Source organism: Polyergus mexicanus, unplaced genomic scaffold (assembly GCF_030449975.1).
Source record: "Polyergus mexicanus isolate NDT 795.1 unplaced genomic scaffold, iyPolMexi1.0 SCAF_7, whole genome shotgun sequence".
NCBI lineage: Eukaryota > Metazoa > Arthropoda > Insecta > Hymenoptera > Formicidae > Polyergus > Polyergus mexicanus.
Window position 1 is genome coordinate 11792268 of NW_027223327.1, and position 14757 is coordinate 11807024.

The 14757-nt window shown below is 36.9% G+C and overlaps 2 protein-coding genes across 7 annotated transcripts; both read right to left on the reverse strand.

The window, feature by feature from the left end:
• Window positions 1-1101: 1101 nt before the first annotated feature.
• LOC138934618 (uncharacterized) lies at window positions 1102-5605 on the reverse strand. Its single transcript, XM_070298570.1, has 2 exons — window positions 5432-5605; window positions 1102-3061 (listed from the first exon to the last, which is right to left on the reverse strand). Exons 1-2 carry the CDS (start codon window positions 5441-5443, stop codon window positions 1805-1807), a joined length of 1269 nt encoding a protein of 422 aa, XP_070154671.1. The 5' UTR covers window positions 5444-5605; the 3' UTR covers window positions 1102-1804.
• A 680-nt stretch (window positions 5606-6285) lies between these two features.
• Htra2 (HTRA2-related serine protease) lies at window positions 6286-14306 on the reverse strand. Of its 6 annotated transcripts, none has more exons than XM_070298779.1 (8): window positions 13644-14306; window positions 13418-13547; window positions 13110-13196; window positions 12827-13021; window positions 12595-12745; window positions 12371-12530; window positions 11797-11968; window positions 6286-6736 (listed from the first exon to the last, which is right to left on the reverse strand). In XM_070298779.1, the coding sequence occupies exons 1-7, from the start codon at window positions 14048-14050 to the stop codon at window positions 11806-11808; spliced, it is 1293 nt and encodes a 430-aa protein (XP_070154880.1). In that variant the 5' UTR covers window positions 14051-14306; the 3' UTR covers window positions 6286-6736; window positions 11797-11805. The 6 variants fall into 6 exon arrangements, with proteins under 6 accessions (XP_070154880.1, XP_070154882.1, XP_070154883.1 ...); XM_070298781.1 differs by lacking the exon at window positions 6286-6736 and adding an exon at window positions 7411-8127; XM_070298782.1 differs by lacking the exon at window positions 6286-6736 and adding an exon at window positions 8163-11057 and having other exon boundaries at window positions 13424-13547.
• Window positions 14307-14757: the final 451 nt, after the last annotated feature.

The following is a 14757-nucleotide window of genomic DNA, read 5'->3' on the forward strand; positions in this document are numbered from 1 at the left end:
AAACGCATCAACGTCTGCATATCGCATCATGTGCAATTACGACTGTTTGTAATTCGAGAAAGCAACAACGGCCTGACGCAAGGTCTGATCTCGTATCTGATAGTTTGACAATTGATAGTTTGACGCGTATAAAATATAATAAATTTTGATTTCGATAACTGTGAGAATTATTCTAAAAAAGTCAATAGAGAAGAAGCAATGGGATTCATTTCATTAGAAAAAAAAAAAAATAATAATAATAATAAGATATTATTATTAATAACACACACTTAATAACATTAATAACGTATTTGTTTAGATTTAATTGTGATTTTAACATACGTAAAAAAACAAGGAAATAATTATAAAGTAGAATATATTATTGCAGGTATGATTCTTTTATTCTCTTCCCGAAATTGGAAATTTAAGAATCGGAAATTGAAATGATTTAGAAGTCAAGGCTTGTTTAAATCGAAACGCTCGATAGTCACATCTTTGTAAAGCGTATATCACGCTCGTAAAACTCAAGTAAGCGTGTGCATGAAGAAATTCCGTACCACCTGTGGAAAATAATGCCGTCGCATGTTTCTCTCCGGCATGTGCAAACACGCGACTCGGAAAAATCTCTGTCATGAAGACGTGTATAAGTGCGTAGGGTTACTCTCGCGCGGGGATCCATGATCCCCGTTAATCTCGTCGTTACTCGAACGAATACGCGATATCTGCGCATGAAAGTTTATCCCCGTAATGTATTCGCCACGGTGTAAGAATCCCAAGTCAAGGTCGCGATTTCCGTTCCATCTTGGGCGTGGAGCGACAAATCGTCGCCGTGCGAGCCGAGTAACGAGAGAATATATTGTATGTACCAGCCGCGCAGAGGATCGTGATGTAAATTTCGCGTACGTTGAAAAGGAACGAATCGGGCTTGACGTGCTGACTAATTAAAACCGCGATTCGGATCCGCGACGATCTGCGATATTTCTTCCAATGCACGCAATTTGAATAAACGTACGGGCGGATATACGACTTGCAAGATCGCAAGGACTTCCGGTCACTATTCTTGCTAGATAAAGCCAGACAGTTCAATTTACATTCTTATATGAATTGAACATTATGCAAAAAAAAATTAATTAAACTAGTCTTAAATGTTTATATATATGAAAGAAAATAATTTATACACACGAGATTGACATTGATGTTTTTTCATGAATTGTATGAATCGTCTTATCGTATAATAATTTAATACAAGAATGTTAGAAAGGCTTGTATTATATTGGAAAATGACACAGCAAGAACAAACAATAATAATAACAACGATGATGTCCATAGAGCGAGCTACTATGAGCAAACTTGTTATCGATCAGTCGCTCGTAGAACTCTCGCTATTAATCGTCTTATTTGAATTTTTTTAGCACATTGCAAGTGACTGATCCGCTTAAAACTGTTTTAATCTCTAAACGATAAAGACTTATAATATTTTTTATGATCAAACAAAGTTTTACGATAAAATATCTCCTTCAACATATATAATATTATGCAATATTAATTTTAACAGCCGCAAAAAAAAAGATAATTTATAAATTACAATTATTAAAATTATTTGGAAAAGATATCTATAAAATCTTTAAATTTTTATAAATTTATATTTCGAATCTATCTTGTGAAAAGAGAATCAAGTTAAAAAATATTATACTGCTTATGAACGAGAGACATAAAGATGTGAAGAGAATCGAGTCAACCAAGTTTATCGAAAAGTATCGTGAGAATAAATATAAGGCGCCTCATAAATATGTAGCAAATCCTCACGGTCGACATCCTTATTCCGTCACCACTCGCGCTTTCCGTTCAAGTGTATCTGACTACGATATTGAGAAGATTGAGCGAGGGGAGTTGCCAAGATCGGCCAGGCGATCGGTTGAGCATAGGAAGTTGCCACGTACACGGTAGGTCCGCTCACGATCGGTACAGCTGCTTCGAGCTTGGTGTTACCATGAATCTGGCTTCTACTCTGACTGGAGACGGCGGTGACAATCGGTATCTCTTTGGTGATAGTCGGAACCGCGGGCACCGGGCTCTTGATCGGCGTTTCGACAATCGCCAACGGCACCGCGTCGAGCTTGACGGTGTTCTTAGCATTCGAACCCTCTAGTCCGAGATTCTTATAAAGCTGGATTCGATTCTGATTGTAATCGGGAAGGGCGGGTAGGACCGGAAGCGGTGCGAGATCGATCGCGGCCACCGCCGACATCTCTGGTTGAGTCGCGTCCTTAACGAGCATCTCCGGTCTCTCGACACGGAGATTGTCATGCGCCTGGAGTCGGCTCTGATGGGAAATCGCCAGAGGTACTTGACTTGGAAGGATCACCGTCTCGTAAGAGGGTGCCGACAAGACTCCGATCGTCTCGACGGGTTGAATGGCCTTTAGACGAACGTTATCGCGAACATCGACGCGGCTCTGAGAAGGAGTTGCCGCACCGATCAATCTCGGGACTAAAATCGAGTCTGAGAGTTCGTAAACAGGCGCAACGACGGATGCCGTAGTATCGCGATTGGTACGACCCGCCTCGGTCTTTTCCTCTTGCGCTGGAAGCTCCTGGGAACTCTTCGGCGAGGCGTTCGCCGAGTCCCGATCTTCTTGGGAACTTGGATTCTCTGTCCGATCTTGATTATCGGTCGATGCCTCGAGACTGCGCTTTCTGCGGCTCGTCGTGCGCTCCACCTCTTCCGCAATGGTGGTGGTCTTCGCGTTTTCCTGCAGGACGTTCCTGGCTAACAGGACTTGCTCACCGGTCCCGAACGGCAGATCGGTCGCCGCGACGCGGAAGCCGCCCTCATCGGCGACGTAGAAGACGGATTGCAGGATACCGTGTGCATCTATGTAGCTGTAGGAGCCACGCGTGACCCCGTCGAGACCCCGGACTTCCTCCTTGGCGGACGGGCCGCCGGCGTAACTGTATGCGTGCACTCCGATGCGCGTGTCCTGCGACTGATGATACACCGGAAGCGGATTCGCCAGATAAGCGTAGGGCAGCAGGGTCAGCTGCGCGCTTGTCGCCACACCGAGGATCGCGAAAACTGGAATCTGCGAGAGAAGAATGACATTCTTATTCTCGCCACAAATACGCGAAAACTGCCAATGTTGAAATAAACAAAGTATGTATAATCGTTTTCGATATATACTGTTTCCTAGTTTAATCTACACTCTAAAAATTCAGACACATTTTTGTTTAAATTTTGTTTAAATTTTGGATGCCTGAAAGAAATTTTAGACAATCTGCCTTAATCATCGGAATAGATTTTCCGAAAGTCCAAAAGAATGTTTGAAAATTGAAGCGTGTCTAAAAATTCAGACAGTATTCTGTCTGAAAATTTAGACGGTGTGTCTGCAAAAAAGTTGCAGACATTGTGTCTGAAGTTTCAGTCATTTTTTTTTTTTACAGCGAAATCAAAATTTAAATTCTTCAGAAAAAAATGCAGTTTTTTTCCGAATAAAATTGTAAAGCGATATTTTCTTCGCTTGCTCCGTCTATATCGACAAGTTTATCGCATTCGCCGATAAGAGATTCCGACATCCTTACGATCATCTCGGGATTAAAGAACGATATCTCGGCTGCAATTCCCGCGAGCGATATTCCGTTAATCGATATCGGACTGCGGCGGGAGAGACAACAATACGCGTACGATGCGATATTCGTTATACGCACGTTTGTACGCTCCGCATGGCAGAAAGTTCGGTCGAATGCGCTTTATCCGGAGTGCATGTGAGAACAATACGAATCGCGAATGCGCTCATCCTCGGGACGCTCATCTCGAATGCGATCGGCGCGATAGTCGATTTATTTGCTCGACTATCTAGTCGTGCGTTTTCGGATTCGCCTTTTCAAGAGGCGCGAGAATTGCATCGGGGATTGTAGAGTATCTCCTCGGATGAGAGATGAGAGCGGACATTTCGCACAGGGGACAGCCAGCGAAATGTTCGACGAATTTTACACCCGATATCGGGCAGCGCAGGGACAACACGTGTTGGGCGAGAGAGAAGTGGGCTTATATACTTGCATGAGCCTCTCGGGAGATTCAGTCTCTCTTTACGATCCAATAAGGCCTGAAGAAGTGACGACAGACACCAGCGGAGAAAAAAGCGCGATCGTCCCTTTACGTGTTAAGTAGTATCGAAAAAAAATCAACGACTGCGATCTACATTTTCATTTTAAACCAGTCCATGCGACGCGTCTTACATATATGGATGTGAGTACAATTGAGCGAGAACAAATTTTTCTGTCTGTAAATTTATAGCTGCGATTTGTTGGCAAATTTAAAAAGAGATCGAGAGCAATGAAGAAGCAAATACAATACAAAAATAACTGATAAAAAGTAATGACTAAATCTCTTCTATTATATAAAAAAATATTAACATGTCGCATTAATAAATATCTCATATATTACTGTTAAACGAGTAATTGAATAAAATATTAAAACATCGGCATTGAATAAAAATTTTTGTTCAAATTAATAATGAAAAATTTCAGAAATCACGACCAGTGCGTTTACACGCTTTTTTTTTGAAAAACAAAACGCTTGGTGTCTGTGCTCATATTTAAATAAGCAACTTTAGAATTCTTCGAAAGCGTTATAGTGTGATATTGATAGTACCCAATGATTTAAATCACTATAAACGTTAAATAAACAGCCGTAAAATAGCTGTAGCACGCGCTGGTTCGAGCAAAGCTGACTAGAAAAAATTTTTGTAACGAAAAACAGAGGGGAGTTCTATACGGTGTTGGATAAGAGTGTCATTTAGCGAGAAGGCTTGGCCGCCATAAAACGCGCACAGCGATCGCACTCTTGCGAACCATGGATTTTACAAGCACGCGCATACATTTTTTAACGCTTTTATATCTCGACAAAAACCAAATAACCCGGCAGGCGTCGCGCAAACACAACCCTTGCAAATAAATTGTAAGGCCCACGTATATACAATACATATGTATCACTCTCGCGGACGTGCACGGACTTCCCACCATTTAACAACTGTAATCAAGACTTCGGTTCGCTTCTAATATCGCACATAATAGTTAAAAAAATAATTTTCTAATGCGTCGTGAGACTTTCGTGCGTACATGAGAATATTAATATACAAGAATCTAAATATTAATCTAATAATTAATTAATTAATATCAATCAACAAAAAGAATTAGTTTCTATAACTAATTAAATTTCATTTAATAAAATTTAATTCGCGAAAGAAATTAATTTTTTTTAGTCCACACAATGTATATGAAACATCGTTCATTATAATTAATTATCTGCTTGGCTGTGTGTTTCACTTTTCAGAAATTAAAAAAGTAGAAAGCAAGAAAGACAAAATGTATCTCTTGAAATAAGAAAATTGAGTAAAGGACGTAAGAAGACTTATTTAGAGACTGAAGAATGAGCTGAAACAGATTGCGCTTACCAGTGCCTGCATAATGCTTGATGTGCCTCCTTACTGCCTGAAGGACTGTTCAGGCTATGCACCTTGCTCGCAATCTGGTTTTGACTTATATATGCGCCGCGAGCCGCGCGAGATGTCTTTGAACCAGGAACTTGAAGAAATGTCGAAGGACGAGATGGATCCGCTCGCCATCGAGACGGGATACGTCGATCCCGGATTGCATCGGTCGATTCGCGGATCCTCGCCAACACCTCGTCATCTACCGTGCAATCGTCATTTCGTTCGTTTCGTTTTCTCGTAAAGACGAGAAAAGTACTGTACCAAATACTTGTTTTTCTTCGCGGAATATATATTATATATACATTAATATAAATCTACATTCTCACATTTCTAAAAAAGTCAAACATCGTTAAATAATATAATTACTATTATTAAAAATTTATTTAAATTCTAAAATTAAAAATATATATTATATTATAAAATTATTTTTAAATTAAAGATAACATTTCAACATAAATATATGTAAAAATAATTGTCGAATTGAAAATATTCATAAATATAAAAATTATTATTAAAAAAAAAATTATTAAATTTATAAAAATAATATTATAAATATAAACAAACAAAAAAATTATTATTCCATTCGCAGCTTAAAATTTTAAAGCTAATCCTCCCCTAAATTAGTTAATATTAAATTCTAAAACTAATTTAGATTCTGTTTAATAAAATCTATTGGCCTAATTCAGCAAAAATCCTTATAAAAAATATAAAATAGATGCAATACAAAATTCTATAGTTTCGTATATCTACTATTAGACCAGCTGAACAAATATAATTTTTATTTTCATTATATTCATTGCTTACATTTTTGTATTTTTATCTATTTATTTATCACAGTTTATGCACATTCTTTCATTATTATTTGTTTCTAAAAAAAGATTTCTGTAATCAACTAAAAAAGCCAATAATTTATATTTGGCCTTAATAAGATCAATCTGTTAACAATGAATAGTAAGCGTTTAATTCTTCGCGACAAATTCTCGATAGACTAATTATCGTAATTAACGTAAGATCGGGAGTTGGACGAAGCGAGAGCTTGGAAAAACATTCGATTTACTCGAGGTCGTTCAATGATCCCAATCGTGTAGAATTTCTTCGGTTGTACCACGAACCCTTTTCTTTGGCTTCGTGCACCAGAGGCTGCATTCGACCTCGGATCATTTAATTTGCAACACTGTAATGGATTTTAATGAGATTCCTGGGCAAGATTCTTGTTCCGGTTACGATAAATTCTTTAGCTCATAATAATTAAAACGATGTAAAGATCTGAAAGAGAAAAATGGTTCAAAAGGCTGCGACATTTTTTTCTTAAAAGTTTGTATCGCCTGGGGGGATACTTTTGCTAAGATCTTTTGAAAAGTGGTTTCATTATTTTACTGACGAGTAAATTGACATTCATATTATTAGTATATAACGTTATCATTATAAAATAAAAAATTGCTACAATGGTTGGACGACATCAAGGCCATCCGCTCTTGCTCGCGGTGTAACGTCGTCTCATTTTTACGTTTTATAAATACGCGTACTTGTTTTATATGAATTGAAGCTTGTTCTTTAAGTTTAACGTGCGCGTTTAATAAAGCGCATATTACTAAACTTTGCTTTCAAAATTCATTCATATCATAAATTTGCTAACAGGTTCAAGTAACGTGTCTTTAATTTTCTTGAAAAAAGATGCGCCAGAAAGAGAAAACAAATTAAAAAAAAAAAGGTATTTATATCGGTAAAAAAACAACTGATTTTTGCCTTTCTAATGCTATAGTAAATTATTATGTATTGTACATATCTATATGTAACAACTAGAGTTTTATAGCTGCGTTTTATTTATATAATTCTATATATTCAACTTTGTATGTTATAAATTTTATATAATATAATTTTTCTTTTAATTTTATATATATAGTTAATTAATAAGGCATGCACACATACATAAATGTTTCTAATATTAATTAATCGCAAGATTTTTATCAAAAAGGTATAGATCAACTCGTGCAAATTACCATTTGTGCCAAATACATAAGTAAAGAAAAATGTGTGAGAAAAATTTTAAACTAACTGTCTACTTATAGATCATTTTCTTCTAAAATGTGATCACTTATCCCTCGACATAATTACAATTTATAATTTATAAGCACAAAAAGTAAGATCGCTCAATCTAACGATCGCAAGACAATTGCCAAGAGTTTTTTTCTCGCGAGTAATTCGATTGGCCTTGATCAGAGCCGCGACAAGCTCGTGTTCAGATTCAGAGCGAAATTGTTCGCCTGTCGCGTGACTTTTTTATCCGATTTTTCCCGGGCCGCAGACCGCAGACGTTCAGGAATCCTTCCTTTCCCTAGCACAATAACATCACACGACCCTCGTCCTTGGCGGTGTTGGCAATTGCGATGACCCGGACTCGCGAGCATATCTCTAACGAGTATTATAATGACGTAAAGGGTTGGCGCGGAGGATCAACCTGTTCACCGCGCGGTGCGTAAATTTAACGGAATTTAAAATGCGATCGATAAATCGCATCGTGATGGGTTACGCGAGATATACGCGAATTACAATGTTTATTATGAGTAATAATTGAGCATAATTAATTGTGATGTCATCAATTAGTTGTGATATCATCGACATTTTTATCAGGTACATTGATATCGTTAAATCTGAAACTGTATTTTACAATGTAAATAATTAATTTCCGGGAAGTGTTAATTAAACTCTTAAATCTAATATATTTAAAAATCTAATATATACATATAAATCAATATATGCGATAAAATATATTATAGTAATAGTACGCGATCTCCATAATATCATGGAAGATAAAAACTTTTCGGCAGACATCAAAATTTTTAATTTAATAAGCATTCTTTACTTTTTATCAACAACTCATCAGTCTTGAAAATCACATAAAAAGAGAAAAATATTGAGTAAAAATGTAGCAAATATCACTTTTGAGATGTCGAAAATACTAAAATATCCAAATTAAAAAAAAAGAATCTTTTATAATTGAATCACGTTAATTTTCTGTTTTCGTATTCAGTCTCTCTTTAAAGAGAATCATTTTAACAAGAATTATTCTCGCAAATCTAGCATGTAATTTCGAATTTTGAGGAAATATCTCAATCTTCTGATCTTATTGGTGGTATCGTAACGAAAAGTCGGAACATAAGAAAACGTAGGCGGATAATAGCCTCCACAGAATATCGAGTTCGATCTCGGCGTGGTATACTCGATAGGGTTTTTTTGTTATCCCACACTAGTGCACAAACGTGATATAAATAGAAACGTTACGATAAGCAGGAAATATAACTTCCATAACACGATGCGGTCAGTTACCTCCGTGTTATTTTAAATTTTAAATAGCACGTGCATACACGTGTCAGTTTTTAGAGTTAATTTTTAATCTCAAATTCCTTTAAGGAGAGCACGATCAATACCGATTTAACCGAGAATCTAACAATCCGAACAACCAGGATGTAACCTTTAGGATTCTCACGGGAGATACATTTATTGCCAATTTCTAAGCATCCCGCGCTTCCTCATTCTTCCCACCGTAGGGTACCGTTTCGCGGACAAATCCGACGACCAGGACACGCCTTTTCGAGCGAGTCCACCAGCGCGAGGTAACAGCGGGCCGTGACCTTTCAGGTGATTCTACTCGCTTCCGGTCATCGTCCGCGCCGCGGTCGCGAGGAGACTGTCGGCTGGAACGTGGGCGCAATATCTCGGAATATCTCGTCCGCACTCGCGGGGACACGACGCGTGATCCCGTGTTCGCAAGATCCGTCGTCTATTTGCTTCTTCACCATTATGTGCTACCAGCGGCATCAGCAGCAGCAGCAACAACAATACGTGGGAGAGGGACGTCATCGGTGCGCTCATAGGCGAGAATAGCCACGAAAGCGTGGATAATCAGAGAATAGACTCCCGCGTTTCGATGTGAGCGCCGAAGGCCGAGAAGACGAAGAGCGCGGTGATGACAAGAAAAATGCGACGAGAGGATAAAGGCAGAAGAGATCGCGCAAGGAAGCCGACGGGAGAGGGAACGGAATACGAGAGACGATAATGGTCGGATCGTGAACACGGTCGGCAGAAATATTCGATTACTCGAGCTCGCTCACGCTGCTCTCCTCGCGTATCGTAGGTCAAGGCACCTCTTATTTCCCTAACTCTTCGCGGCTCGATGTGACTTCAAAGTAACGCACCGACCGGCGCTTTTTCTTTTTCTCTATCTCTCTCTTTTATCTTTTTCTATTGCAACAATATACAAGAACTTATCGTCTTATGATTGCAAAATTATGTTGACGATATCGTACAATGTAATTACATATATTTGTCCAGATATCGAATTGTTATCAGAAAGATAAATTTAATTTGTATATATAATTATGAGAGAGAGAGAGAGAGAGATTTTTTTATTTTATATATAATTATATTGATTTATTTGTTAAAAATTCTATAAAAAAGATGCATACGCGCGTATTTCGTTGAAAGAATATTCCTCATCAAAAACAGAATTAATTTTTTCTACCGATTTTCTTTCAATATCATTTTCTTCGCAACTTCAAGTTACAACAAAGATAACTTTTTTGCAAGTTATTTTAAATTAGTTATGTAAACTATAATTCGAAAAGGAGTTTAGGAATTTAGTTATCTACCCGCATATCTCTGAAGCCTAAATTGATTCTGTTTTTTTAATGGTACAAAAATCAACAGTGTTGTATATACGGCTCGTTAATTTTATCAATATAAAAAATTATTTCAAGTTTTGACAAGGAATGTCTTAATGACCAAATTCATCGAGCATTTTATCATCTCAATGTCAACTATTATATTTCTACCTTGTCATCCTGCCATTGCGGCAAAGTTACATTGATAATTTATCGTTTATTGCACGCAACATCGGATATCAATGATATCTCTCGCATGCGCGAGAATAGCGAAGAGAAATCATCAAGCCGCCGCCAACATCACTTCTTCCTCCTCCTTTTATAGATCCTGGCGGATCGACGCAAACGTTTGGAGTTATATCTCGACGGAACGACGCTTTAGAATTCCAACAAGATGCACGCGTCCGCGAACAGTAAAATCCTCTCTCCCATCTCCCCCTCTTCCTGCGGAAAAATCACCGCTGATGGAAGCCCCGTACATGAAGGACCACCACCCACGCAACTTCACCGCATCGTCTGCCGCGAGATCCGGTCACATATTTGCGCAGGTCGCTTTACGTCGTAAACAACAAACATAATGCAGTCGAGCCACGAATGAGCCACACCCGTGTACATACGCACTCATGTAACACACACGCATTATGCATCTATACACGAGTTATATTCGCATATATATACATATTGCAGCAAGGCCTCGACACGAAACTATCCACGCGACGTGACATCGCTCTTCGCAGTGATCGAAAAATACCAGATTAAGCAGATAGATGAATGCTCTTTCGCTTGATAAATTTCATAAGTCGCTAAGTGGCCCTTTATCGTGTATATTTAAATTAAAACGATTGTACAACCAAAAGACGTGTATACTGGAGACTCGATTTGGTGTGGGAACTGATGAACTGGTTCACCAGTTGTAAAGCTAAGCGCTAAACGATAAACGTGATTCTTATAACTAAACAACACTCGATGCATACTGAAGGCACTAATATATATACACACACACACATACACATACATATACGTATATATGTATGTATGTGTGTATGCGTGTGTGTGTGTGTATAATGTATTTATTTATTTATACAGAGTGTTCGGTAATAACCGTATCACTCTCATGTGCAGGTAAAGCGGATTAAATCGAGGAAAAAAGTCCTTTACCATTTTGCGATTTTCGTAATTGAGAAATTAATCTAAAAATATCGGCCAAGTGCGAGTATAAGTGCACAGTGAAAAGAAACAGTCTATTAATATACGATTGCTAGGACGGGAGAATCCAGCGTTATGTACCGCTTGTATATAACCGTTGTCATTTATAGAGTGCCCTCCAAAACTGTCGCACGTTTAGCGACCGCATACTTTTGGGCTGTCTCTTCTCGCTGAACGCTTATACTCGCAGGAATTGGTCAATCTTTTTAAATGAATTTCTCAATAATTAAATAAAACTTCTTTTCTCAATAATTAAACAAAAGTCGCAAAATAGTAAAGAACTTTTCTCCTCAGTTTCACCTGTTCTACCCTGCACACGCGAGGTAAAATAGTTATTACCGGACATCCTGTATGCATTTACGTTTGTATATAAATATTATATATATACACATATATATATAGTACACTTTCAAAGAAATAAGACACGCGAAATAGATAAATTTATATATTATTATATACCTCAATCAGCTATATATCTTCGGGTTCGACCGTTATATATAAAATTTTTCCTTTTCTTACAACTTGCAATTTTATCGATCCTGGTTGTTCTAAAACTTTATAAATATTAGTCGAATCCACCACAGGGTCGCCATTGGCATGAGTCAGTACATCTCCAGGCTGTAATCCAGCACTGCAATAATAAGATAATATTTAAATTTTTCGGCATTAACATATTTTTATATATGCTTCACGTTACAATATATCGGTGCAATTTCTTCAACATTAAGTATCATTGTAATTAAATGTTTTAATTTATAGTTTTGATAAATTTACTCGAATATTGTCTTATTATCTACTTTTACAGTTTGCTTATCTACTATTTATTATCTATTTTGCTATCTATTATCTGATTCTCAATTTATAAAAAACAATTTTAGTAATTTGTGTCACTTCATATTATTATTCAATATATTTGAAAAAAATTCGCAAAAAATGAAACTTGAAAAATTTACTTTTCAAGTTAATCAATAAATTCTCATATGATCACAAAATTTAAGATGATGTTAAAAAAAAGGAATACTTTATTACTTACTTATGAGCTGGAGATCCAAGCATTACTTTCCACACGAGGACTCCATGCCTAATATGCATGTACTCATTATATTGTTGCATCTCAAGTAAGGTGTCTGGCATCAGAGTTTGCATTGTGATGCCCATATATCTTCTCCTAGGTCCTTCTTGAAATGTTACACCTACAAGAATAATCTCTGATATCTTCCTTACATTATATTGGAGTAAAAGAATACTTTGCATTACCTTTGTTTTTCTTACGTAATTCCACTTTTTTCAAGAATTCTTTTGCATAGTCTATAGGTATGGCAAATGAAATTCCAGATGTCACTTTCATTGCATTTATCCCTATTGCTTCACCATTTAAATTCACTAATGGTCCACCCGAATTTCCAAACTAGAAAAAAATTTTATTTTGTCAATGATAAGAGATAATATCTAATATTTGTAATAAAATAAACAATTATTTGTAACTAACAGTAATTGCTGCATCTGTTTGAATGTATCCCATATGTGGATTATGCAAACCAAGTTCTTGACTTTGTCTATTTACACTGCTTACTATTCCACTTGTTATAGTATTGCTAAGAGCTAATGGAGAACCAATAGCCACTACAAATTCTCCTGGTCTGATATTGGCTGAGCAACCAAGCTTCATTACAGGCAGATTGGTCTATGCAATCAAATGCAATGATATATATATCATAATAAATAGATATAAAAGATATATCCGATAAAATTTATATATTCATTAGATATACCTTTTTTATTCGCACAGTAGCAAGATCACTTTGCAAATCAACATCTTCTATTACTCCAGTATATGTACTACCGTCATAAAGCCGCACCTTGTAAGAAAATAAGAGACATGAAATAATTTGAAACAGATGTAAAAAATCAGCAGCTATAATCAATAATATAAATTTTATCAAATAATAATAATTAAATTAAAAATAGATTCGGACAAGATTTAAAACATTTGTACATAAGGCATGAACAATTATTTGATATTACTTGTAATATATTACAGGATGCTTAAAAAGAATAGTGGGGTTCCCAAAGGACTCACATTTACCTTCACTGTTGTATTGGGTTTATTTACTACAACATGAGCATTTGTTAATATTAAACCATCCTGACTAACGATAAATCCTGATCCATTACTAGTGGTAGCTGGTTTCCCGGTAAAGAAATCTATCCTAATTCACAAGAAAGGAAAAGCAGCAATTAATATCTGTTTATCATAGATATATATATATTGTTTCTCGTAATATGTAATCTGTGTTCATATTTACCTCCTATCGTCCTTGATCTCAATGTAAACTACGGATGGCGCGGTTATCTCCACCACGTCCGCTATAAAATTGTACCTATCCCTGTTCTGATTACCATTGGACGGCGGCAATGAAACGGCATGAATGACGGGACAATTAGGGACGGCCAGATTTTCGATTCTCCGCCATATATCATCTTTCCAGTTATACAAAACATAGCCGAGACCTACCGCCGAGATGAGCGCGGTACAGGTTAAGAACTCTCTCGATCTGCTGTCGTTCAACCTTCGACCCTGATGCTGATGCGAATGGAACACCCGGATTCTCGCATTATATCGCTCGGCGAGCACGATCGTCGCGAATCGTGACAGTTTCGAGCTGTCTCGCGCCAGAAACGTCAACGGTAACCGCGACAGAGGGACGGCCATCCTTCAAACCCTGAGTATCCTGACACGAGCTGCTGAGGTCGGCTGATAAAAATCAAAGATCTCGTTGCAACTCGAATACGCGCGATCGCGTCGAATGCCCATTTTCCTCCGATTTTTAAGGGAAAATATTAATTCTCGATGCCCCGTATCATATCCATTTGCATAAAAACTTGGAACGATTTTGAATCCTCGCGCCCGATTGTTCGAAAAACAGGAGCTGGCTTTTGCTGGCTTTCGGCAAATTTCATGCGATTCCTTCGACTCTTCGAACCGATTGGCTGAAATTCAAACCTTCGATACACGCTCGGTATATATTATATATAAATTAATATAGAATAAAAATATAAAAATAAACTCAGTATTGACATTGTATATATAATATATTGTACATTTTTTCAAGAAAGGAAAATATATTTTTAATATGCTATGGGTAATATATAATATATATATATATATATATTTTTTTTTTATATATGTCTATGAATATAAGCTCCGCCAATGTGGCAAAATCCGCGATAACAAAATAGTTCCTAATATCATACAGATATTCCTTATCGCACACAAGAAAACGCATTAATTATAAATAATCAATATTCAAAATAATTTATAAAGAATTTGCAATGTCACCAAATAAACGTCATTGATAATTTCTTCAAGAATTTTATTCGAATATGTTATTCATTTTTATAATCAAACATTGTTCGTAT

What these genes read in the sequence shown, in the direction of transcription:
- Htra2 (XM_070298779.1), bottom strand. Translation starts at nt 14,050, where the DNA reads ATGGCCGTCCCTCTGTCGCGGTTACCGTTGACGTTTCTGGCGCGAGAC. An exon ending in ATACAACAGTGAAGGTAAAT is followed by an intron (nt 13,197 to 13,417) that starts GTGAGTCCTTTG and finishes TTTTCTTACAAG; the next exon opens with GTGCGGCTTTATGACGGTAG. An exon ending in AAACAGATGCAGCAATTACT is followed by an intron (nt 12,746 to 12,826) that starts GTTAGTTACAAA and finishes ATTTTTTTCTAG; the next exon opens with TTTGGAAATTCGGGTGGACC.